The 25,682-nt window shown below is 45.7% G+C and overlaps 2 protein-coding genes across 3 annotated transcripts in view; both read right to left on the reverse strand.

Moving 5' to 3' along the window:
• The window catches only part of LOC119446701 (tigger transposable element-derived protein 6-like), a 55,037-nt gene extending 37,647 nt beyond the window's left edge, over nt 1-17,390 (reverse strand). The window contains exons 1-3 of the mRNA XM_037711214.2: nt 17,324-17,390; nt 8,518-9,684; nt 7,799-7,951 (exon numbers count right to left, since the gene is read on the reverse strand). Coding sequence (XP_037567142.2) covers nt 7,799-7,951; nt 8,518-9,684; nt 17,324-17,390 — 1,387 coding nt within the window. The remainder of the gene's footprint in view (nt 1-7,798; nt 7,952-8,517; nt 9,685-17,323) is intronic.
• LOC119437547 (GDP-fucose protein O-fucosyltransferase 1) overlaps nt 2,470-25,682 on the reverse strand; it is a 96,380-nt gene continuing 73,167 nt past the window's right edge. Inside the window, exons 7-10 of one of the 2 annotated variants that reach the window (XR_007465167.1) lie at nt 24,464-24,565; nt 21,435-21,693; nt 7,804-7,951; nt 2,470-3,065 (exon numbers count right to left, since the gene is read on the reverse strand). Coding sequence is in view for 1 of the 2 variants with exons in the window: in XM_037704544.2 (XP_037560472.1) it covers nt 21,478-21,693; nt 24,464-24,565 (318 nt within the window). In the remaining variant the exon portion in view is untranslated. Of the gene's footprint in view, nt 3,066-3,121; nt 7,952-21,434; nt 21,694-24,463; nt 24,566-25,682 lie in introns of those variants that run through there. The other variant, XM_037704544.2, reaches the window with a different exon arrangement.

Genomic DNA, 25,682 nt, shown 5'->3' on the forward strand with positions numbered 1-25,682 from the left:
CTGTTTAATAAAATTGACAAAATAGCAGAGCTTCAGAAAACGAAACTATCAAATTTACAACTCTAACTCGGCAATGAAACATGATATCACAATCTTGTAAACTGCACCGAATAGTAAATCTAAAGTGGACAAAATTGCTATATTCTACATGGCTTTAAAATAGACTACTATTTTGTGTGTAGAACTTGTGCAAAATCCTTGTAAACAATGTAACAAATTCATGTAAGAAATAAATTGGCATATCAAATTTGTCTGCTTTGAATGCTCTAATAGATGCCGTTCACAGGTCTTCGATATCTTTTATATAGGTGCAGAGCTACGAATTCGTAAACTTTGTGCCTCAATTTTTTTCAAACTTACCAATTCTTGAAAATTCCAGTTAAATAATGCAGGCCAGAAATCGACATTTCGCGTCAGACAGTCACTAGAATTTACCTTTCTCTATCATGTGCAACAAATTTAAGTAAAATCGGCCCAGTGGTTATCCCAGAAAATCGTTTATGCGTTTTACATGTATTTGAATAGGCGGCATCAGAGTTGGGCCCGAGCTAAAGCTTCCTCTTAAGAGCAAGCTTTATTAGATTCGCTACATTAGATCTGCGTGATCTGGCCCTCTGGATCAGTTGGTCTTATTTGAAAATGCGGAAAGAACCGCCATTACTACAACGCTTCGTAAACTGAGGACGTGTTCTCAGCACGCTATCATCCATTCGGATTTGTCAGCGGTGCTCCAACAATTATCCCGTACGTGCACTGTATGGCAGCAAGTTCGGCCGACAGTCATTGATGTTAGCTCAGGAGCTCAGCAATAGGCATTTCATTGTGAGGTTTCAGTGGATACCACCACATGTTGGACTTGCAGGCAATGATGCAGCAGATTACATTAAGAGTGCCAATGAATCACCCCTTATATAAAGACTTCTCAGCACTTTGAATATCACCTCACCATCCAGGAGTGGTTTAAGGAATCCGTCACGCAGAAGCTGTACGCTGTTTCATAGAGTAAGAACTAGTTCCGCGAACACCCCCCCCCCCTTCCCTGTTAACGCGGAATAGTTCATCTCTGCCTGCCAATACTTCAATAAAAACAGAAACGCTCTACTTGAGGCTTCACACAGAAGACAATTTCCTTAAGAGTGTGCGGAACAGGTAATGTTTCCCAAAACTCATAAATTTCTGAGAGAGGAAGTGTCGCGTCTCTTCCCACGTGTTCAACCCCCTTTTTAAAGAGGCGGCAGAAGAGAGCAACCGTTGGCACTATCTGCCAGCTAAATCAGCCCTAACCAACGCCATCGCCCCCCCCCCCCCCCCCACCCAACTACCGTATCTTAGGTTATACAGTATAATGACGTTGCCGACGGAGCCATGGCGAGTACGTTTTTTGAGACTTTTACCTGCCGTAAATTTTGTTACTTGTGTACATGCACAGGGAGTTCACCGTTAAACCTGCAATTATCTGCGCTGCAAGCTACGCACACTTGTTAAATAAAATGAGCCTTGTAAAGGTTGCTCTGTTGACGTTAATTACTCACATTCAAGAGAATGTGTATTGTACTAAATGGTATTTTATGCATAAGTATTAACCATAAGGGTAAAATTACCCTTTTGTCGCAATCATGGCCAAGTTTAGGCAAGTCAGAGGCTAATGGACGTTCTTTTTACCCCGATGTCCCTATTTCTTAGCACCTTGCTGCATCCCGGCGAAGCTCTCATTTCTACCACATATATTGTCATTAAAAACAAAATAATGCAAGATGTTTTTTAATGTTCTTTTTCCAGTGTGTGTGGACAGCGGTTTACGAAATTTTGAGAAAAATTAACGATGGGGTTTTTTTATTTTGATTTTTAAATAGTGTTCATTTTCTTCAAAACTTCACATTTGAGGCAAACTGTAAAAATGGAAATTTGCGCTACAGCAACAATATTCATCACAATCGTTAAACAGGTTAAGGTCTCATAGCCCACCAAATTTCAAAAGGCTACATGCATTAGTTTAGTAGATAAAAATTCGTAAATATAGCAAATTTCGAAAAGTGTAGCAAATTAAGAATTTTTTCTAACAGAAGCCTCAAACAACGCTTGCTGACTCTTCTTTACGTATACATTTTACAGAAGAAAACGCATTCTTTGTAGCTGTAATATTTTGTATTTCACATTGTTGTGAATTTGCAAGAATGCCCGGTGCATGAAAATGGCGCCTGCAACCTGAAGAACTTCGATACCTTTTTTCTCCTAAAGTATCCATTTGTCAAAGAAGGCAAGTTCACTTTCGTACTACCGAGTGATATGCGCACAAAACATAAAATATTGAATGAAATCTAAAATATGAATTTTTGGACCCGTGTTGATCTCTCGTGGAATCACCCAACTGTTTGTGGCTGCACTCAGTGCCTTTGTTTAGAGAGAAAAGATTAATTGGCATGGCTTGTCATCACCACTAATTTTTTTTTTTTCGAGCACACATTTGTTCAGGATGCAAGCATTTGTTGCAAGAAATAGACCCAGTCGGACAAAACTGCTGAAAGCTTTAATTCAGTCTTGTGTTTTCAACCATCACTTTTCAGGTGCTGGTTGCTTTTCTACACGATTAGCCACTACCGGATATAGTGCGTACTGGCACTATATAGCGTTCATAGTTGCATAGCATTTGCCGCAAGCGTTTCCTGATAAAGATTACGGTTGCATAAGCTGCAGTTGCCGGGAACCGTAACCGAATATGCTCCAGTACCGCGCGGTACCTGCAAATTGGCATGACCACTTTTCAAGAAAACAAAAAAAAAACTTATAATCACTATAAATTAATTATAGGTATTACTATAATATGGGATGCAAGAACTTCATATTGTTTTTTCATTGCGAACCATGGCCAATGTGCCCCTCGTGGGTTCGTGCCATAACTTGAAGGAAGAAGAACGAACGGCTGCTCGCACAAGGGGTCGTTGCACACACCTCGTCGCCGCGCTGAGAACCATCCGGAAGAAACGATGTCTATGAGCAGCACGTTCCCATCGACCAGCCATTGCAGCCGCGACGCTCTCCCACCTCTGGGCAATTACCAAACATTCCTAAAAGAGCACAGGAGATTCTATGATGCCGCATTCGTAAGTACCATGCATTCGTCGTCATGACATGGTTTTTACTGACGTGCCATCAAACAGCCCTTCGGGAAAACAGCATGCCGTATCACGCTTATGCGCGCATCATTTGTACAAGTACCGCAGCAGTACACACTGTGGCTGTACAAAGAACATAAATGGATGCAAGATAGACTGGCACAAGATAAAGTTGGCGGAAACACGCACACCCGCTGCATGCCCACGGCATGGCGCATTCGAGGTTCTGCAAGAATTGCACTGTAATCAATGATAATAAACATACATGTTCTTGTACAAAACTCAAGTGACTCCAGTTCTAATGGCCCGTCCGCAGCGACTTGGAAGCTTTGTTGGCTGTATTATGAAACAGTGACCCAACCTTCATTGGATGGAAGGTGCACCGAGAGTAGTACAGATTTTGTACACAACTAGCACTCATTTATGTGAGTGCACAGCATAAAACAGGATATCTGTGCTGAATGCAGCTGTAAATTGGTTGCAATTAAGATACTGCCTTATTTATGGTCGTGGCTTCGTAGGAACACACAACTTTTTATTTCACTCAGTAAACATGTAATAGAAATGCCTAGTAAATGTTGAAACAACTTTTCCTGACTACTCTTAGAAACGCCTGTTGCCACATTTTACACTGGATATACCTCGTGATCAGGTCAAATCAACCCTAGTATTCTGTACAATATATGTTTACAGTAATTTTACACCAAGTGATAAGAAACAGGGGCCACGGCTAATGAATACTGCAGAGGTTGCTGAAGAAACAGTTCAACTTTTCTGTGAACAATTGCCTCCACGTTTCCAAAGGAATAACAAAAAAAATGCTGTTTGAAAGGAATGATCACTGACAAAAGAAAAGCAAGCCTTTATTTGAAGAACATAAATGTGTTCAGGAAGAAAATAAAACCAAGTTGAAAAAGTATCAAAAACAAAAGCCGGAAATATGGCAGTATGACAAAGTATCAACTTGACTCATGAGACTGAGGCAAAATGAGCAAATGGCATGCCAGTGTGCCTTAGCACATCCTTTTAACACTAAACATTCTCATGTTTAAAAAATATCTCACTGTGTGCCTCTTAGCACAGATTTTGCATACCATTTTAAAGCTGTGCTTTCCATTTCTATTTAGAATAAGTAAAACTTTACTACTATAGGCTTTTGGCACTGCCCAGGCGGCGCGTCGGAGCAAGAAATATCAGCTCCTTGCGCGGCAAGTTGAGTCAGCCTGACACAGAGGGTCTGCCTGCATTGTGGTAGCATTGAAACTGCATGCGCAGATTTGCTTAGAGCAACAGAAATGGCGCTAATTTCGCTTTGTTACTCAATCCAAGAGCCAAATTATTCGCTTTCACCTACGACAAATGTTATACCCCATTGGACACGTTCTCGGCGTAAAAGAACTTTTTTCTTTTCTTTTTTTTTGTGCTGCAGTAGAGACATTTGAAGCGATGGCAACACACAAAAAGTGTTTTTTTTTTTCTCGGACATCGCCACGTCATATATGAAGTTATACTTTGTATTCGAATAGCTCCCTCTTTCATGACAATGCTTCGACGCTCTTGCGAAACCTCAATTACTGAAATGTGAATGCATCTCGCTGGGTCATTGCTATTGCAGCCACACTTTGAAGAAAGCGAAATAGAAAACTAAGATTTAGTGGCACGTTAAGGTAGACAGAAATTTGGATTTTTGTAACAGGGCTGCCTCATGGTGGACTTTTGGCACATTATTATTATGCATTGCAGTGCTTTCATCGCAAATCGGTGACAGGCATCACGCTATCCAAATGTAATTGAAAAATAGTAATGAAATTATCTCGTCTGGAGTTAAAAATCAGAGCGAATGGATCCAGCTAGTCAGCCACCGCCAATCCATGTGAATAGCACCTCCCAGGCGGTGCCATCACCGGATGCTGAAGTAACAGGAGCCTGCCCTGCCTGCCAGCGCGAGAGCAGAGGTGATGAAGCATCAGTAGGGCAATCGAGCAAGGCATCAGATCGCCAGGATCAACAATCTAAAGACACAATGTCCTCGCTCTGACATGGTGACAGACACCTTCCAAGCCTCTACAGACAGGCAAAAGGATGACGCAAACGTCCGGTGATGCCATTAGGAATGTCTTCTTCTTTCTGGGGTTTTACGTGCCAAAACCTGTTCTGATTATGAGGCACGCCGTAGTGGAGGGCTCCGGATTAATTTTGACCAGCTGGGGTTCTTTAACGTGCACTACAACGCAAGCACACGAGCGTTTTGGCATTTCGCCTCCATCGAAATGCAGCCGCCGCGGCCGGGATTTGACCCCGCGCCCTCATGCTCAGCAGCGTAACGCCTTAGCTGACTGAGCCACCCTGGCGGGTGCCATTAGGAATGTCAACGTATGAGCACGAAAATGTAGTTGCCGGTGATTTGAGGAGTGCCGGCTAAACAAAGACCACGACGCCGAACGGAAAGCGTGAGCTCACGTGTTTCAAAAAGATTCATTCTGTTATTGAAGCACGCCAATACCATGCTGTGCCGCGACCGGTTTCAACGCCGCGAACTGCACTGTCTGTAATTTACAGGGTGCCTATACGCCATCTATCCCATAGTTGCGCTTGTGCTGCGACAAGTGCTGCAGCGCTCGCCGGCCAACTCCACTATGAGGAGCATATAATGTAACTGAACTGGAAGCCGAAATCAGTTTATATTCATTACATTGTTGTAAACATTGCCCGCCCGACGACCCTGAGGAGGGTGTTGCAATGATTTACTAGTACTGGGAAAACCAATGAAAAGGCCTGCAGTGCACCGCCGAAGGTGCACTGCCTTTTGTAATGCCATCATCAACGCTAACGCATATTCGCGGCCAGTTTGCAAGATGCCACGTAACCCGCAGCTCACAGGATTTTGTTTTGAAAGGCTGTATCAGAGAAATTACTAGCAGCATAGCATGCCGTCACATTTCGGCCTAGTCGATGCGAAATAATCGGTTATCTTCACTACGAACTAAAGAAATGTACGTTACATCCATTTATGGGAAATTTATTCTGCAGTAGAACATTTTATTCTTAGGGATTCTATGAAAATTTCTAGGGGAATTACAATTAGTTCGTTCTAACCCATTTCATTATAACGAGGTATGCCTAAGGGCTTGTTTACCTGCTCTTTGTGCGCTAGAGCTGAATGAGATAAGGGTGCTATTGAAAAATTATAATTGGCAAGCGTTGACACAGCGTTGTTTGACGACTGAGAGCTTCAGAAATACTTGCCGAGTCACGCACACTTGTGTTTGTCCTCGGCACTTCTATTGTGTAGAGGAGTGGCTGGCCAGAGCACAAAAGTGCAAGCTAACATCTCTGCGTTCTTTTTTTTTTTGCCCCAATTTCTTTCTTTATCATGCAAGATTATGAAGGGCACCAGCACAAAAGCATCTGCGGCGTTTTCAAGGCTATCACACTGTTCTATGCAGACAGGTTCTTAAGTAGGAAAATACAAATTACGAAAGCAATAATGTCAGCAGGCATGCTATGACAAACAGTGGCCAGTGTCACTACTGCTTTATCAGAAAGCATATCTGTGCAATTTTAAGCAGCTAGAAGCCACACGTATGCCACCTGTATCACTAAATTTTTTTCCACTGCACTGCTGGTTTACAAGTGCTTCATGCACCATGGCACAGGAATGGAGAGAAAGTGGATAAGGTTGGTGCTGAGTGGAGCAGAGACTTTCTGTCCGAAAACCAGCTCAAAGAAAAAGAACTCACTTCGTGCCAGTTGGTAACTGACTGTGCACCGAGACAAGGACGCAGCGAGAAGCACAAATAAAGCCATGCACAGTGAAGTTCTATGTTTGCATTGTTTTTTGTCCTTTGCTCCACCCTCGTTTCTTTGCATAGTTAATCACTCGAAACCAGTTGCTGCCATTCAACTGACAATGAGTTGCAGCAATGTCGTAGCAAGCAGTAGAAACACAATGCTCCAAGTGACACAACATAGAAAGCAGGTTACAAATACCCAGTGAAATGAAGAGCATGAAATATGAGCATAAATAATGAGAGCAACACAAACAACGAGCACATTTGTGGGTTTGGTTCCCACTAGCTTCACACAGATAGCATTTTCCTGGCATATGACAGCTGCATGACGTATAGCAAAAATGCCTCTTATCTTTAGCCAAGGGGCTCGGTTACAAGTGTGAAAAAATATGCCACTTAATGAATCAATGGTGGCCTCACACAAAATTTCACATCACAGACTCGTGCTCAAAAAAAAATTATCATATAGTATAAAAACATATGTTTCTATCACTTGTCAAACAGACAAAAGTGCACAGAACGACAAATGATATGTTTTAAATTAGCAGAAAAACAATCACTGGACAAGGGCTACACCTGCGACCACAATAGGTCTTTCAACAACTATGTAGGCAAGACAGCTTCTTTCTCTAAGCACTGGTCCTGGGAATGCAGTGTATTAAGAAAAATAAAAGACCACTTAATTCTGTGATGTATACAAATCACTATATAACCCACGTTTTGCAGTTGCTGCATAATAAAGTACAATGCATCTTACACTCTCGTACAAGTGAAAGCCTGTCATTGTCATCAGCTTATTCACTAGGTCCACCTCAGGATAAAGGCCTCTCCTGGTGATCACCCTTTCTTGCATCATCGACTAATTACAACTTGTGGCTGCTAATCTCATCTCACTCAACTGAATGTCCCTTTTCTTGTTGACACTCTGCACAGTGTTCACAACAAAGAATGGTCCACCACAGCCAGCAAATGTCCTTAGGCTTCCTTGGATCCCGTAGTCCCTGGACAGAGTTGACGTGAACAGTAGTGACCTCCGAACGATGTGTCCTGCAAGAGCACAAAGAACAAGTGGATTGTACTTAGTCTTTTCGACAAACTTTCATTCTACCACTTCCCAAGATCACTGCATTATGGACCTTTTCATTGGGCAAGGAGGAAAGGGTGTGCCTTTCCTCCTCTCTGGCTTATGCGGATCGGCACGGCGCTGCTTGAATGTGCCGATGTCGCTTGCTGTGGAACGATTAAGTTATTTTAGCTCGTTCTCCAAGAAATTCACAAGATGTCAGTTCAAACAATGTCATCAGGGAACCACTGTGTAACCTTTGGATGCAGTAGTAACTACAGTATGCAGGAATTTCTGCTTGGTGCATAAACATGCGACGTGCATCATCAGCCGCGGTGTGTTTACGCGTTGTGAACTACAGTAGAACTACGTTTTTCCGTGAAAAACGTAGTTTTTCACGGGACAGTAAAAAAAACGTAAGAGCCAGGAAACGTAAGAGCCGAGAAACGGGAAAAATTGGAAAATGAGAGCAGTGGTGATTGGCACACAATTTTATTTCAGTGCTAGCGCTTGAAAAAATCGTGAAGCGTTGCCTGGCGCATTTTCTCACGCCCCAGCAGCACGAGGCGTTTTTCGAGAAGCTGCAGTGCCGTGTGGCACTCGACATCGTCGCTTGAGCTCACGTACCTTCTGAGCAAATCTAGTGCCGTTACGGCCGACGAGGAGGTTGGATCCAGCAGCTGCTCCCTTTCCCCCTCCTCCTCCTCAACTTCGTCTTCACTGCTGCACACATCGACACACTCGGCCACGATTTCGTCCACAGATAAAACCTCGGAGGAGACAACGGCGTCATCAGTAGAAACGTAATCACTGTACGCGATTCCATCACCAACAGTTTGCATCGCTGCGCAGAGTTCGTCGCAGTCGGCGAAGGCTTCATCTCCAACGGCTTCTTCGGTGCCGTCTACACGCGCGCTGAAGCACTTCGCGAAGCAGTGTTGAACCGTACTTGCAGTGACAGCGCTCCACGCCGAAGCTAAATAGTGCATGGAATCTATGATTGTGATGCCTGTCGGCTGTTTGCCACGCTCCACATTGGCCAGAGATCGCTTTACAATGCATTTCCGGTAGAAGTGCTTTACGTTTTTGATTATGCCAGCGTCCAAGGGCTGAAGGTGGCTTGTGGTGTTGGCGGGCAGAAAAACCACCGTGATATTTCGTAGCGACTTGGTGTCTTTCGGATGCGCAGAGCAGTTGTCTAGAAAAAGAATTACTTTCCTGTCCTGGCAGCCCATCTTCGAGTCCATATAAGACAAAAACTCTTCAAAAAGCGAGCATGTCATCCAGACCTTGCTATTGTTCCTGTAGTGGCAGGGCAGGTGGCAAATATTCTTAAAGCAGCGTGGGTTCCGAAATTTGTCGATAACCCAGGGTTTCATCAATTCGGAGCCATCTGAGTTGCAGCACAGCAGCACTGTTAAGCGTTCCTTGCTGCATTTTCCTCTGTGGCAAGCCTCACCTTTTAGGCTCAGTGTCTTGGATGGCTGCACTTTGAAGAAAAGGCCTGCTTCATCGGCATTGAAGATATCCCTGGGTGCGTAGCCGCTGATAACGGACACCACGGTCTCTTTCCAGGCGTCAACAGTTGCTGTGTCGACGCTAGCAGCCTCTCCATTGACCGTCCGGTAGCATATTCCATGCCTCTTCTTGAATCGGTCGATCCATCCGTTTGACGCAGAAAAACTGTCGATGCCCAGCTTGTCGGCAATCTGAATTGCTTTTTCTCGCAAGATGGGCACACGTCAAAGTTGACTCCTGCGGCCCTCGCTTGTTTAAACCACTTGAATACGGCTTCAGCAAGCGGCGTGTGCTCCGCACCCCGGGCTTGCTTGCATCCGCCGGAAAAGTTTCTGGCGTTTTCTTCAATTTTGCTCCTTCTTGCGACAATGGTATTGAGAGTTGAAGGCGTTAGTCCTAGTTCCTTCGCTAAACACACCCTCTTCCGCGTCGGATTTTCTTCCACAGCGCGGAGGATATTCAGCTTCTCTTGCAGCGAAAATGTTTTTCGTTTTCTTGATCTCATCCTGGTGGTAGACTATGCTTCCACGGCAGTCAAACAAAGACGGCTCAGACTGGAGCCAAAAACTTGTTTCTGCACGTCCGTGCGGCCTGAACCGAAGGAGATGAGCGACGGAGCAAGGGAGCCACTACACACAGTCAGCCACGTTGACAAGTAGGAGCGTTTGGCGCAGTGGCAGGCAGACAACTTGGAGCGTCGGAGTTATAATGTTGAAGCGGAAGAACGAAGCTAGCACAACCACCTCATGCGACGACTCGCAACACAAAGGCAGCGCGAGATAACAACTGCGGGAAGCAAGGACGGACCACTTGGACGCGATGATGATGAGTCCCCGCCAACGCGACGGCTCTCTGGGCATCGGAAACTAATCTCGAAGGCCCTGCTTTTATATGCGTGCGCCGAAACAAATTTTAATGCTAAAAACTCGCCACCTATAAATAGTAAATACTGATCTCGAAGGCCATAATTTTGCTGGTGGGAGCCGGGAACGTAATGGGCGTCGCCCATTGTGCGGCTAATCCTACAGTCAAGTCAAGCTACGTGAAAAGTCAATATGGCCGTCGGCACTGGCCGTTTAGAGTGCCGATTCGCGATGTAACATGGGGGAACGTTCCCACACTTGCGACGTAACAGCGGGGTTCCTAATGCATTTGGTTCTATGGGAGCTGTGCCGGGACGCAACACTACATTTGCTAGTAGGTACAGCGTGTGACCGCTGGCGCCACGCTGCGCCGCTCGCACGTACCGCGTTTCTAGGTGGTTCCGTTCACCGAGGGCGCTTGAACGCAATGATATGGTTTGCACGAATGCAACCCATGGAAGCGTGTCTGTATGGTTGAGTGGTTACGGCGCTCGCTTCGGCATCTTGCGTACACGGGTTCGAAACCCGCTCTGGCTACATTTTTTTTTTTTTAATATCACGCTTTTCCCTTTTTTTTTCTCTCACTGTTTGCCAGCGCGGTCGCTTGAACCCCGGCGCCACGGCGGCAGCCGTGGTGCCGGGCGCCGACGCGAAGCGGCGGTCGTTGGGGTGTTGCGGAGCGCAGCGTAGCAACACCCCAAATAAAAAAATACTGCTCCAGTCAGGTAGACTGCTCCCTCCCTGATAGTGAGATTATATTTGGATCATCAAAACAGTGATGCGTTTATAATACCACCGATCCGAACAGCAGGCTACTCAGCACCAGCCCAGCGTTTTCTCCGTCAACGCCTCCTCCGTTCCAACGGCGGCGGCTACAAACATGGTACGCGCGAGCGGCGCAGCGTGGCGCCAGCGGTCAAACGCTGTACCTACTAGCAATTGTAAATACGCTGTCGGGACCGTCCGAAAACGACGTAACAGCCAGGAAAAGGCAGCACCCAGGAACGTAACAGCGGGATTCTACTGTACTTTGGCTGCATCGGTTTCCACTTGACGAAGAGCAGCAGTGTCTCTAAATTGCCAGCGAGAATGAAAAACCTTCTCACTATCTGATCACTTGGCGTGGGAACTAAAACATAAGTGTACACGTGCACGGCCAACCCAATGCAACCCCAAAACATTTAAGCGCCAATTGGTATAAAATATTTGTGTCAGCTACTGGCATCATTCTCAAGCATTTCAAGTCTAGTAGACTGGAAATCACTACGCTATGTCTACGTTAGCCTCCTGCATGAGACCGATGGCATTTCTCAAGGCAGCAATCACTGCATTTGGTAAACCAGCATGATACATGTAAGCTTTGTGCTTCGGCATTGCCTTTTTGCCCTCTAAAGCAGTAATACTCAAAGGGGATTGCATCAAAAGAATTCGACGGGTATCTGTGAAGACACAATTTCCATAACATAAGTGAGCTCAGCGCGTCTTAGAGAACAAACAGACAAGATGAAAAAAAAAACAAAAAAAAACGAACGGCTTGCATCCTCTTATGGTTTGTAGTCTGAATAACGTACTCTTGTCTAGAGTGACCAATCGGTCGATTTTGTTGCCTTTCTTAGCGAAAAAAAAAAAGCAAGGGCAAACTCCACAATAAGACTATACAGAACAAACCGATCAATAACCCAGCATCTACCACTGCTTCGGACACTCGCAGTCCCCAAACTGGTCGCACAACCACTTGACAAGTGTGATTGACACTGTACGGTGTGCTATTATTACTAACCGAACCTATTTTATTGGTGGGTGACAACTGCATCCACAAACGAGGTAGCTGCGCAATGTATCTACAGATAACAATTTGAACGCTTGAGAAAGTAAACAGCAGGACTTAAGTTTTCCCAATCGTCACATGTTTCTTAATACTCATTGCTGCTAAACCACAGCTTAAAGTTACAATGAGAATATTGCAGCGAGGTCACATCTGTGAAACAAATTTTTAGAAATATACACAGCTGATCTCCGAGGCTGATTGTAGGCTCAAGTACGCATGTACACATCGCATTGGGTGCTCTGTCCACTTCAACGCCAGAAGAAACTCGGGGGCCTTGCAGGCTTCACTTCAGTACATCTCACAGGACCATTTGTCATACTAAATAGACTGCGTGAGTGCGCAAGCAATCACCAGAAACTGCCACTGAGTGTATACCTCCTGGCATACAACACGGAGCACTCGTCCAAGCCAGCAACGCCAATGGCTTACAGATGGCACCACTGCCTATGTAATATGGCGGCACCCATTGAAAAGAGGACTATAGAAACTGACTACTGGCTACATGCAGTGACGACTGCAACTTCCCTCCCTCCCTTCCCCCCACCCAAGGAAGATGCTTGAAATAAGACCAAATGAGCAAACAAATGCTGCGCAAAATGGTGACCAGACATATACTGTTGTACTTGCTATGTGCCAGGCCAGATGCACAACCCGCAACAGCTTAGACTAAGCTGAACACAACACGCCCAGCATACAACAACCATGTACACAATACACAACCAATATATACACAGCTCGCAGCACAGGGCTGCTTGACGCCTGTGTTGGTTGAGGGGCTGTGCCCTTCAAAACATATCCGACTCCCAACATCTTTTACAAGTCCAGCCTATCAGGTGGTACGACTCGTCGCCCGTACCTAGTCACTAGTACTGGGCCTGTGCGACGGTCGAATGCTCTAAGTGGAGCCGTCCTTGTTCCTCTGGGTGTAGTCACTCTTTTTGGTGTGGTCGCACTCCTTTGCTGTGGACTTGCCGGTGTTGGCTGCTGACAGGGTGTTGCCTCTGTGCCTTCCCCATGAACCGGTTCTTGGAGGCATTGTGTTTGTATGTTTCTGAGGTGGCATCCCTGTATCCTTCTGGTTGGAATGGGACCAGGTTGTGCCGGTTGCGCTGCAGGATTGCTCCCTCTTCTGTTTCTGCTGTGAAACACCTTGGACGCTGTGAAGGTCTGACGACTGTTGCCGAGAACCTTTCTGGTTGTATTTACACCCTGGTACCTTCTTGAAGTGTTGGGAGGTCCCTGGTGTGATGCCGGCAGTTGAAGTCAGCTGCCTGTTTTTTCTTGTACCGAGCATCTTTGTCACCCACATCTCAATGCCTGCTCTTGATGGTAGCAATTGTTGCTTCTCCTTGGGCAGCCTTGCTCGGAGCCTTCTGCCCATCAAAAGTTGTGCAGGGCTGAACCCTGCGTCACCGACTGTATCTTTGTAGTACAAGAGGTCCAAGTAGGGGTCTGTTGCTATAAGGAACAAGCTCTTCAATGTGCGCACCATGTGACCAGCCTCTCCATTAGAAAGAGGGTAGTTTCGGCTGCTTGTGACATGTGCAATGCCGTATGGTGCCATGAAGTGTGCCAATTCCTTGGATAGAATGTAAGCCCATTGTTGGATCACGACATTTTCGAGATGCCGTGCCGTGAGAAGATGCTTTTCTAGATTTTGATGACTCGGCAAGCTGTTGTCTTGAGAGTACCTTGAGTACCTCCCAGTACCTTGAGGTACTGGGAGTAGTAATCAACTACAAGAAGGAAAGTTTGTCCATTCAGATGAAGTAAGTCTGTGCCAAGCACTTCCCAGGGATGATCTGGAAGCGCTGTGCTGCAGAGAGGCTCTGCCGAATTTACACGATACGAAGCACACTGCTCACACCTGTAGACAAGATCCTTGATGTCTGTACTGATACCAGGCCACCACACCGACTCACAGTCTCGGGACCTATATCTGTTGATGCTTTGATCACCTTCATGAATTAGCGCCAGCACACTTGGCCATAAGGCGGCTGGGACAACCATACGAATGCCTTTGAGAAGAAGGCCATTGCAGACCGAGAGCTCGTCAATGATGTCAACATACTTTGCAACATGCAATGGAAGCTTGTTTTCCCTTGGGGAGCCACTCTGGCAGAGAGAAATTAGTGCACTGCACTTACCATCTTGCATTTGCACCATTTTGACGTCTTCTGGTTGTAGTGCTGCTAATGCTTCCGAAACTTGCAAGACCTCTGTAGCAAGTACTTTCATTGTGTACAAGGTATGAGGAGTACCTGCTGGCTCCATAGGGATGCGTGACAATGTGTCAGCTGTGGCAAGCAGCTTTCCTGGAATTTATCGCATGTTGAACTGGTATGACATCACTTTTAGTCTCAAATGCTGGATGCAAGGTGGCAATGTGTCTAGGTCTAGCTAGCTAAATAGCGATACTAGTGGTTGATGATCTGTTTCAACCTTAAACAATAGGCCTCAGAGAAACTCGTCAAACCTCCGAATGGCCCACACAGCGGCTAAGGCCACTTTTTCGGTTCGGCTGTACCTCTGCTCTGCTGCTGTCCAGGAACGGGAAGCAAATGGAACAAGATGCCTGTTTCCTGCAGGTTGCATTTGCAGAAGGACTGCTCCTAAGCTGAAAGAGCTTACATCGGTAGAGACAATCGTTGGGTATGCAGGGTGGAACTTTGCCATGCAAGCATGTCTTTCACTGCAGCAAATGCAGATTCTTGCTCATGAGACCATGTCCACGCGGGATTCTTGCCAAAAAGAGCCCTGATCGGGGCTGTGGCTTCTGATGCATGTGGGAGAAAGTGGCCCAGGTGATGAACCATGCCTAAGAGTCGCCGCACACCCGCTGCGTCTGAGGGCGGACCTTCACTGCCTTGAGCTTGTTGTGGTCTGGGTGGATGCCTTGCGCCGATACGTTAACTTTAAGAAAGGAAACTCCTGTTTAGCGAAAGCAGCTTTTTTCCTTATTCAAGGTGATTCCAGCTTGAGAAAGCCTTGTGAGGACTTCTTGAAGGCGAGTGTCATGTTCTTCCAAAGAATGGCCAAAAACCAGGCCATCATCAATCATGCAGACCTTGCCTTCCAGACCTTCCCGCATTGTTGACATTTGCTATTGAAAAAATTCTGGTGCTGACGTCATGCCAAAGGGCATTCGACGAAAGCAGTAGCACCCAAACGACGCGATGAGGGTTGTGAGCTCTTGCGACTCTTCCACAAGCTTGATTTGATAAATACCAGACGTTGAGTCCCCTTTGATGGATATCTCCGCATCTCCCAAAAGGCCAAGGACTTGGTCTACTGTCGGCAGATCATAGCGTTCCAGCAAGATGACTTTGTTCAACTTTGTGAGGTCGACACAGTCTGTGGCCCCCAGAAGCTTTTGGGACGACCAAAAGACCGGCACACCATTGCGTTGGCTTGTCTACCTTGCGTATCACTCCCTCTTCCAGCTTCTGAAGCTCTGCCTTAAATTTTCCGAGTAGAATAGGAATGCGGTGTGGCACGCTGAGGGAATACGGAACTGCATCCGGCTGAAGGCATATCTTGTACTCTTATGAAAGAGTGCCAAGCCCTTTGAACAGAGAGGGCAGAGACCCCACTTGTATAGAAACTTCAGAACTCTCAGAGCTTCCAGTGCCGCAAAGCCCAATTGATAACAGCACTGAGAGGGCCTTGACGACATCTAAGCGTTCAAAATGGACTTGCCTTTCCCTAGCAAGGTCACTGTGAAGGATCACAGGACGTTGAGTGGCTGTTCGCTCGGTCCGGAGAGGATGCTGTCAACTCTGCCGAGGGCTTGTGGGAGTTATGGAAAAGTATCCGATAGCAGAAACCTCTGCACCCGAGTCGACCTTGAAGACTTCTCTGTAGTTGTCAACGGTGATTTCAACGTACTTGGCTTTGCCTGAGCTGTGAATTGTATCCAGATAGATTGTGGACACCTTGGCCTGTCTTGCTTTCCGAGCACGACAAACATCAGCAAAATGGCCCTTTTTCTTGCAGTAGTGACACTGCAAGTTGCACGCTGGACACTCGGAGTGAGTATGTGGGAGCGACCGCAAAAATCGCACAAATTCGAGCTAGCGGCTTTTTGCTTTGCTGGCGTCACCTCGGCGTGTCTCTCACGTCTTGACTGGATCGGGTGCTTGGCCACATCGAGATTCAGTGCACCTTGCACTGTTGTGTGTGCCCCAAGCTTACTCTGTTTTTTGGCGTCTTTCGCTTGCCTTGCTTGAATCCACGCCTCCTTGAGGCTCAGCTGAGGCTTCCTGCAGAGCTTATTGGTGAGCGAGCAATTCCACAGTCCCACTATGAAGCAGTCGTGTTGAAACCACATGTTCCGAAGGTGCGCAAGTGGAACGTTGCCCCAGACGTCATTCACGAGGCCCTCGAGGATGTCGTTGACATAGTGTTGTATCGTTAGTGTGTTGTTAAAAAAGATGGGTCCGATGATGTTGCCATCAAAAATACTGCACCACACATTAAACGACCACTGGTATTGGTGTCGTGTTTGTGCCAGCCAGTGGGGACACTGATCACTCCAGTAGTGTGCATTGTGAAGATTAACTTGTGCACTTCTGGAGAAACTAGCCTCATCCATTCAAAGCACACGAGTGAGAAAGTCCGGTTCTTCTTCACATTTCGTGAAAATTCACATGGCAAAGTGAAGTCGGTTTTAAAAATCTCGGTCTTAAAGTTTTTGATGAAGATGTACATGGTATGGGTGCATTTTACCTTTTTTTAAAGTCCTCCACACTGACAACCTTCAGGTTCTGGCCGCCGCACTGGCGTCGCGCACACTACCGTGAGGGTTAGCAGCAAAGAATGCCAAAACATCTGTTTCCGCTTCTTTAACTATTGTTGCAGTCCTGGGCCGGTATTTTGTAGTGATGCGTTATGCTTTATTCTATACTAGTCTTATCCTCCACCGCTCACGACCGGCTGATCCCGCTGATAACGTGAGCAGACCGTCGCTCTGACCACTGACAAAGCGTGAAAAGGCATTAGCATCAGAAAGGCATCGCTACAAAATACCGGCCCTGTGTCGCTTTCTTGTGAAGCTACTAATCTCGCAAAGGACTTTGTACGTTCTAAGTATTGTTGACAGAGTAGGCCGTCCTCCACAATGCCACATCCGGAATAGCTTGGCTAACCCTTGTCGCCCTGCGCCGCCCCCGGAGCCAGGATCATTTTAGCCTTCTGGGCATTCATGAAGGGCATGACTGTCTCCTTGAAGAGCAGGTCACTGGCGTAGTACCGTTAAGATCTTCCGTTATTATGTACGCACTGACCCGTCAAGCAAAAATTACTTAAGTAATCGACAACACCATATGCTGGCCGTACAGATCCGCCAAAACGCAATAGATGGCCATAGCCTGCGCTAAGTTTGTTTCTATTGCTAAAGGGAACAAGAGGAACATACATTCCGGGCGCGCCTATCTACAGAACAAGATGAGTGCGCAAAATTACAGTCACAAGTGCGCCGTCACTGCTGCCCGGCTTTGAAATATTCTCCCCCCCCCCTCCAAAAGCTCCGTGACGCTTATCAATGTGTCAGTGGCGTGATCTCATGATGCTACGACCATCACATAGCGTGAAGCCCTGTATTAAGCTGCCGTTGCTAGTAAAGCCGTGTATCCGCGGCTATTCGCTTGGCAGCGCTTGAGTAGCGGCGCGTGAGCGGGTATCTATTTCGTAGTTTGGATGTTTTGCGCGTTTTTGTTTTTTCTCAGAAAAACCAACGAGGCAAAGCTGAGTACGAAACAAATGCTTGATTCAGAGGTTATTTGAGGTGCCTACAACTTTTAAGTGATATGTTTGCTATTCAAGCAAGAATTAAAAAGTTCACTAATTAAACGCAATTATTAATACTACGTGATGAAGAAAATGCTGGCTGTAAGTACACACGACTACGGCTACTATGCAGTCGGTACGATTTCTCTACAGCTCTTGTTTTTTTTTAAATCTTGGTCCAAGGTAACTGGGACACCCAGTATATACACAGCTCACAGCCCAGGGCTGCTTGACGCCTGTGTCGGTTGCCCTCTACAGGTAAAAGCAGGGAGCCAACACTTCCAACTCCAGACATCCTCAAATAGGGGATATGCCTAATAGTTTCCAGACATATTGGCACCCGAGATAGGTAAATGCCCGAGCAAAAGTGCTACATGTGAGCATGACTGTTCTGGATGAGAGTTTAAACCAAGCAACAAGCCAATTTGAAGTGCAGCCAACAGCCGCATTTCTGCCATCTTTGCTACGAAAGCAGCCCTTGAATGGCAGAAGGAAAGCCAAACACTACACAGAAAAGCACAGAATTAAGAAAACAAAAAATTAACACGTAAGGAAAGATGCCAACATGAAAAGCAAGGAATGTGTTCAAAGATAAATGACGAGTGGAAATGTGCAAAAGCAGTAGATTTGTTTTCTCACTGCTAGCAGATTACAAAGCTATCTAGCAAATGTGATATCCCAGTTCAAACTCATTGCGACGAAAGTAGACATAACAAAATAATGGGTAAAAGAATCGAATGCTGTCCTCCATGGAAGTTCCATGGAAGTTCCATAGAAATTCCTTTCAATGCTGTAACAAATCACTGTCGACTCAGGAGTTGATATAACAAATGATTTCTCCAAAGCAAGTGATACTGAGCTATTCTCCAAAGCAAGTGATACTGAGCTACTGCCAGAATTTCACCCACAGCATGATTAGTCAACAAGCATTGTGCTTAGATCAATCAATAAAATGTCAGTAGCAGCAATTATTTTGCAAATAAAGTTTAGTTTGTGACAGGCTGCTTATTTGTTTCGGAATGGAGCCGGGTGCAGGTATGCACTCAGACAGCGTGGCATTTTGGGGTGCTTAAGAAGTGCTTTATGACGGCTTAGTTGGTTCAGTTTTGTTTCCGCACAGGGTTTTATATCATCTGCATACTTCAATTCCTTTTATCCATCAACCTGCAACCTTTCTATAGGCACTTCACTTGAAGTTTCCCTTCAGAGATATTTTTCACATCCGTTGCTTTTGCGTTAGCTTTGTTGTTCCTGTTGCCAATTCTAGTCTTTTTGCTGTTGCATTGTTTTTTGTGCCCTTGCTATATCAATAGGCTAAGGGACATGCGAAAATGCTGCAATGGTGAGTAGTGCATGCATATTTCTTGAGAGTCGGAGATTGGAAAATTTGTTTAATGTTTACTCTGGTAGCACTTGCACTGCATTTTGGTTCCTAAGTTTCCATGCAACAAATCTGGAAATCTGTGCTCCATCCTAGCTCTTTTTTTTTTACCACGCCATATCTTGCACTCGGCGCTGTTCTTTATTGAAGACGAACTACTGGTGTCACTTGCCCACATACCATTTGCAGACCTGCCAATTTCAGATGTTTAAAAAGTATTGCAGTCTAAGCCCGAAATACAAAATTTTGGTTAGAAATACAAAAAATGTCACAGTTTCGCCCTAAGGGCGAAGCAATGAATGCGATAGCAACACAGCAATGTCATACGAAGTAAGGTGAGCAGCTTTGGTAGCAATATGAATTGTAGTAAACATGAGCTGATTAAGTAAGCAGGTGTGCTGTGGCGTAAGTAGACCTACATGAAGAGAGACTCGATGACCACGAGAAGGCGCGTGTCAAACGGTGGTGTTGATGAGAAGCGCTTCCCGTGGGCAGCGCGTGCGAAGGGACACACCAGTAGCGCTGCACTGCCGATCCGGGCAGCATTGCATGTGTAGCGTGCGTTGGAAAATGTGGCCCGACTATTACTAACTGAATGAACAAGCGTGGTGTGAGCGCACACAAACAAACATGAATAGATCACACTGAATGACTGCAGACAACGACTGTCAAAACGCTGGCAGCAAGCCCATACTCTGCAGCGGGCGAAGGTACGTGCGGTCTATCGCTTCAACGGAAACTGAGCGGCGAATGCACAGCGCATACAAAGGTCAGAGCCGTGTGGAGATAAGAGACGGTGCGGGCGAGCGACGAGCGCGGTTGTTGGCAGAGTAAAAGTGGCTTTATTCTGCAGGGACTCGGAACTCTTTCCTTTTGCCGCAGCTAGAATGATTAGCGTCGCAAAGGAAAACAGCATTCCTGAAGTTTATTTATGAAATAATCATGTAATATCAGTCGAAAATTTTGTATCCATCATACACTGGCTTAGTGGAGAGGGTAGCGGTTCTGAGAGTAGTATGCGTTTGAATAATCAAGCAGGTTAAAAAAATCAGGCTTTGAAAATCTGTCGGCGACTGTATTTGGGTCTTCGAAATACTAGATTCTGCCCTTGATGCAAATGAAAGATGATAAAATCATTGGTGCCTATACGACAATCGTAAACAAGCTAAATATCTGGCATTTTACAATAAAATAGTAAAAATTGGCTACATATTTGTACCACGTGACTTCAACGAAAATAGATTGAGTGAACGTTTGCAGACAAGTTGATAGTGGAGAATTGACAACAGAGTAGTGTGTGTTTTCACCAAGTCCCTTGAAGCAAGTGATGACTTAGGTGCGTGATGACACAAACTTGTACCGTCCTGACAGAACAACTTAACTATTTCCCTACCATGTGGAAATTGAGTTTTTTTGTAGGTTACACTGTATTTTTTTTTTCTGAAGAAACTATTGCACTAAATATTTTATGCAAAACATGAAAGTAAAGCAAAATGAATCCGCTTTTCAGGCATTCAACTTTTAATAACGAGATTTATTTCGTAAAAAAATATAAATTGCCAAAAAAAGTAAGTGGAAAAACAATGCATTTTTGATGGCGCATATCTCCAAACTGGTGTAATTGTGGAAATTCATTCCAAGTGGATACGCCTGACAAGCTCACTGGTTACAATTCGTAAATTTCAATATGCGTCATAAAGTAATTAACCAAGTAGTTAATTAGTGATTTTTTGTTAATTAGTTAATGTGAATTTCTCGTGCTACTAATGTCCGCCTCGTCGAATAACCCAGCTCAATGATACGAATTATGCTATCTGCCAGAGGCGATTTCTAAAAAGTCCGTAAAGCTTAAAAATGAATACCCGGTATAACAATTGCTTTCATGAAACACAAATCACTGGCACCAAATCCAGAAAAGACAGCAAAATTCATGCCTCATTCACATGTGCAAAGGGTGCTAGATCTGCATTTGTCCTGCATGTATGTTCCGCTGTCCGGTCTGAATTTGGCCCCAGTAAATCACATTCCGCAGCACTTGTAACTGACCACCCCATCTTAGTTTGAGAACAGTAGCTCGCAATCAGACAAACCTTTCTGCAGAGCTGCAACTCCCACCAAGTGTGTTAGCATCGATCACAATTCCTGGTGAATGCGCTCACTGGCACTCATGCCTCCATCATCGGCCAATGGCTGGAAGGCCCAGAAGGAAGAGGGCAGGCCGTTCACGTCACGGTGGCGCTTGACGAAGGCACTGAACGATGACACACAGTTGCCCACAAAGTGGTTGGACAGGCCCAGAATGGCCAGGTCCACATGTGGGTCGCTGGGCTCGCGCTGCACGGCCACTGCCTGCACACAACACGGCATCCATCACACCCGCGAACCGAGACTGGGAACCCATTTGCAGGCACGATCATCTCCCCAATCAGAGCCGCAGCGCTGCCCAAGAGCACACATCACCCCTCGCAATGACTTTGTGGGAAGTGCTTCACCATCCTGCAGCAGGGATCGTGTTCTGAAACAAGGCGTCAGCGTTGTTTTCACCCTTTGTCATTGGCTCGGGTGCTGCCGTGCCTTCATCATTCCCAGGATCGGCATTCAGCACGATGAGAAAACGAGGACTCAAATCAATCATTACAAAATACAGCCCTCATTTTCAATTGCAATCAGAAGTGTCTTCTGGTTAGAGATTGAGCAATTGCTAAACCGGCTGTTCCCAGGATTTGTCCTAGAAATGCTCAACAACAAACTTTAAAACAGGGTGCAATAATAATAGCTAAGCTACAGGCACTGGAAGTAACACCCCGCTTGCCATTGCTGAGGCTAAGCTTGTTTGTTATTTTGAAGAAATCGGTGCTACCTATGGAAGTGAACCTTTTAATATGCTATATTGAGGACCTGCAGTCTCTTCTGCGAGGCATGTACCATGATTTTGCTCAGTTTTTGTTCCTTACAATCGCTTTCAGCTCTTAAGGTTCTTGCAGTGTCAACACGGTCCGACCCAGAGGTTGTGAACACAATAGTCACGAGTGCGCATGCCAAAATGCTAGCTAGTGAATACACTGAGTGGCCCATTAGCACACAACATAACACTGGACTAGCTATTGACTGGTGATTGTGCCATGATTGGTGGTGGTGACGTGGCATGATGCTGCACCCACTCCAGGCAATGCATGGTCCTACTGTATAAGCTGCCACAGGGAGCCAGAGTTGTGCATCTGTTTTCTACGCGCTGCTCGCGCAGTCATTTGTCAAGTGCAGTCACGTGGAACCCCAAAGTTCAGCAAAGAAGTCAACGCTACAACCGCACTGCCCATGCTTTGGTGGCTTCAGCACTGATGAGAGCACCAACACTTGTAACATTCCCTTATGTCATAAAATGATCCTGCCTTAGACCCACCGCGGTGGTGTAGTGGCACCACTGCGCTGGTGTAGTGGCGTTATGCTGCTAAGCCTGACTGCGCAGAATGAAATCACGGCCGCGGTGGCTGCATTTCAATGGGGGCAAAATTTTTTTTAAAAACTAAGAACGCTTGTGTACCGTGCAGTGAGTGCACGTTAAAGAATCCCAGGTGGTCAAAATTCACCTGGAGTCCCCCACTACGGCGTGCCTCATAATCATATCTTGGTTTTGGCAAGTAAAATTTTAACGTGCCAAATCAACAAATTTTTTTTTAAATCTTGGCTTAGAGTTCGCAGTATATTCTATATACACAGAATCGTTGTCGGTGCTGTGCAAAACTAGAACTGCGCCAGTTCATTGCGTCACTATTGGGGATACGCATACAAATATTTCTCTATTGTACTCTGCCTCATTTCCAGTGTGATTTAGCACAGAGATGACCGTCGCAGGCATGCTTCCTCTAAATTATTTTACGTTTAGGCCTAACGAGCAAGACAGTGTAGCCAATGTTGTGGCCGTGACGAAAATTCGCCACTAGCCGATGTATTAAAGGGCCGAAAACTGGTGAGAAAAGCTTGTCGCTTATGTTCCTACGGTTGGCTCAACAGTGATGGATCACGAGATAATGCTTACAGGTTAGATTGACAGCCGTTGAAGCGGCATTCGAGTCTGTGGTCGACCAGCCGACAACTACCGCGAGCACGCGTGCCAAGTTCATCTGTGTGCTCACATGTGGGTAGAAAGCTGCGAACTGCACGAATCGGCGTGCCTGAGCACTGAACTCACGCATTCGATACGATCAGTGTGCGTTCCAGTGGTTAATTGGCCCGACCTTCACACATGCTTCCGTGCTTTCCACACGTGCTGCTTTTGTTGCTCACTCTGTTAGCGCAGCGTTAATCGTTTTAATTGGTCCGGTCGACCTGGTCGAACGTTGTACCGATAAAGATCATGCGCTGTGGAAACGCTGCCCGCGTCAAGGCACCGACCATGGACGACCCGGGTCATTCACCGTAGGTACTGATATTCAACAAATCGAATATCTGAGAAATAAAATACTGGATATTCGATTCACGAATCCAATTAATCTAACGTTCACTATTCGATTCGAAATCAAATAATTCAGAAATCAAATAGTGGATATTCGATTCGCAAATTTACTTATTTGAACGTTCACTATTGAATCCGAAATCAAATATTCGAATATTCACACACCCCTAGTTATGTAAGCAGTCTACACCGTAATAGACAGCATAGCAACTATTGTCTGTGTTCCGTCTACAGCGCCTAATATGGAGGCACATAATTCTTTTTACACAAGGGCTGCTCCTTGGACCTTATATTCAAAGGAAAATGTAGCATCTTTCGTGCAGATTTCTAAAGGACTTGTTCAATTAATGTTACATGCACCTCCTGAAATTTCTCAGCACTAGGTCAATGCGCAATGCCTGAGAGCTGGTGTCATCTGCCACTAACTTTGCCCAAGTTCACAGGAAATGATAAATGAGGCCCAATGAGAGAAATGCTACCTGTCAATCCAACTAGAGGATCCAAAGGAGCTGAGCTACCAACACATGCCAATGTAAGGGTTGCCCACAAAAGCTAGCAAGCAAATGTCGAAATCACAGCCATTCAAAACAGTTCTCATTGTGCTTTCAACAAAAGGCCTTGGCTCCACAAGCCTAGTTGAAGGATCCTTGACACACACACACTCACCTGCAGAGGCTCGAGGGCGCGGTTTAGCCGGTCAAGCATAGCATCACTGTCTGTGGCCACAAAGACAGAACGTGCCCGCAAGGCTCGAACAACACGCACCACCTGCCCCAAGAAAAATGAGCAAATTGTCCACAGATTGTCACAGTGCTCCATTAAAAGAGCATGTCACATCATGCAGATAAATGTGTATGTGACTGTATAGCAAAGCTCTTCTGGCAGCTAGATAAACGTACTATGACCTAGATAACTGTATTCCTGCGCAGACTCTAGAGGCTGACTTGCAATCATGAATTCTTGTTCTGTTGTCAGGCTACTGATTATTATCCGTGTCTTGTGCATATGAATCTTTAACCATACTCTTCCACTTTCTTTGTTAAGGTCCTCAATCATTCGTTGCAATTCAACCCCAGTGTAGCTGAACAGGACAATGTCATCTGAGAACCAAAGGTTGCTGAGATACTCACCGTTGATCCTCATTCCTAAGCCTCCCCAGACTAACAGTTGAATACTTCTTCTAAGCATGCAGTGAATAGCATTGGACAGATTGTGTCTTCTTGCCTGACCGCTTTAATCTACTGTTCTACTAAAAACTGTAATTCAATGTAAATAATCTAATGACATGACGCATCAAAAAAATGGTACTGAACCAAAAACATGACAACCTTTGGTTTCCAGCCAATGGCTGGAACAAATATAACACCTAGGTACTTGCATTCTAGACATCATTTTGCACATGCATGCAAATTTCGGTTATGTATGGGCATCCATTCGATGTCATCACAGACCATCATGCTTCTGTTGGCTCTCATCATTAAAAGATCCATCAGGCCACCTTGCTCGCTGGGCACTTCGGCTGCAGGACTTTGACATCTGCATCATGTACTGAAACGGACGCGAGCATTCTGACACCGACACCCTGTCATGCTCTGCCTTGCCCGACAACATTTCCTGTTCCTTAGCGTCTCAGTCTACCATTTCATCCATTGGCATTAGAACCATCGCTTTCAAGCAGCGCAAGGACCACTGGATTGCCTCCCTTAAAGACTTTCTCTCCGATTCGTTGACACAACTGACAACTCGCACGCTGTGTCGTCAAGCACACCATTTCGCTATTTGTGATGACCTGATGTACAGCTATGTTGAAAAATTTGTTCGCTCTTGCCCCCTATTGCCAAAGCCGCAAATCTTCAGCCCCCCAGTCGCCAGGTGGTCTACAGCC

Source organism: Dermacentor silvarum, chromosome 1 (genome assembly GCF_013339745.2).
Source record: "Dermacentor silvarum isolate Dsil-2018 chromosome 1, BIME_Dsil_1.4, whole genome shotgun sequence".
Lineage (NCBI taxonomy): Eukaryota > Metazoa > Arthropoda > Arachnida > Ixodida > Ixodidae > Dermacentor > Dermacentor silvarum.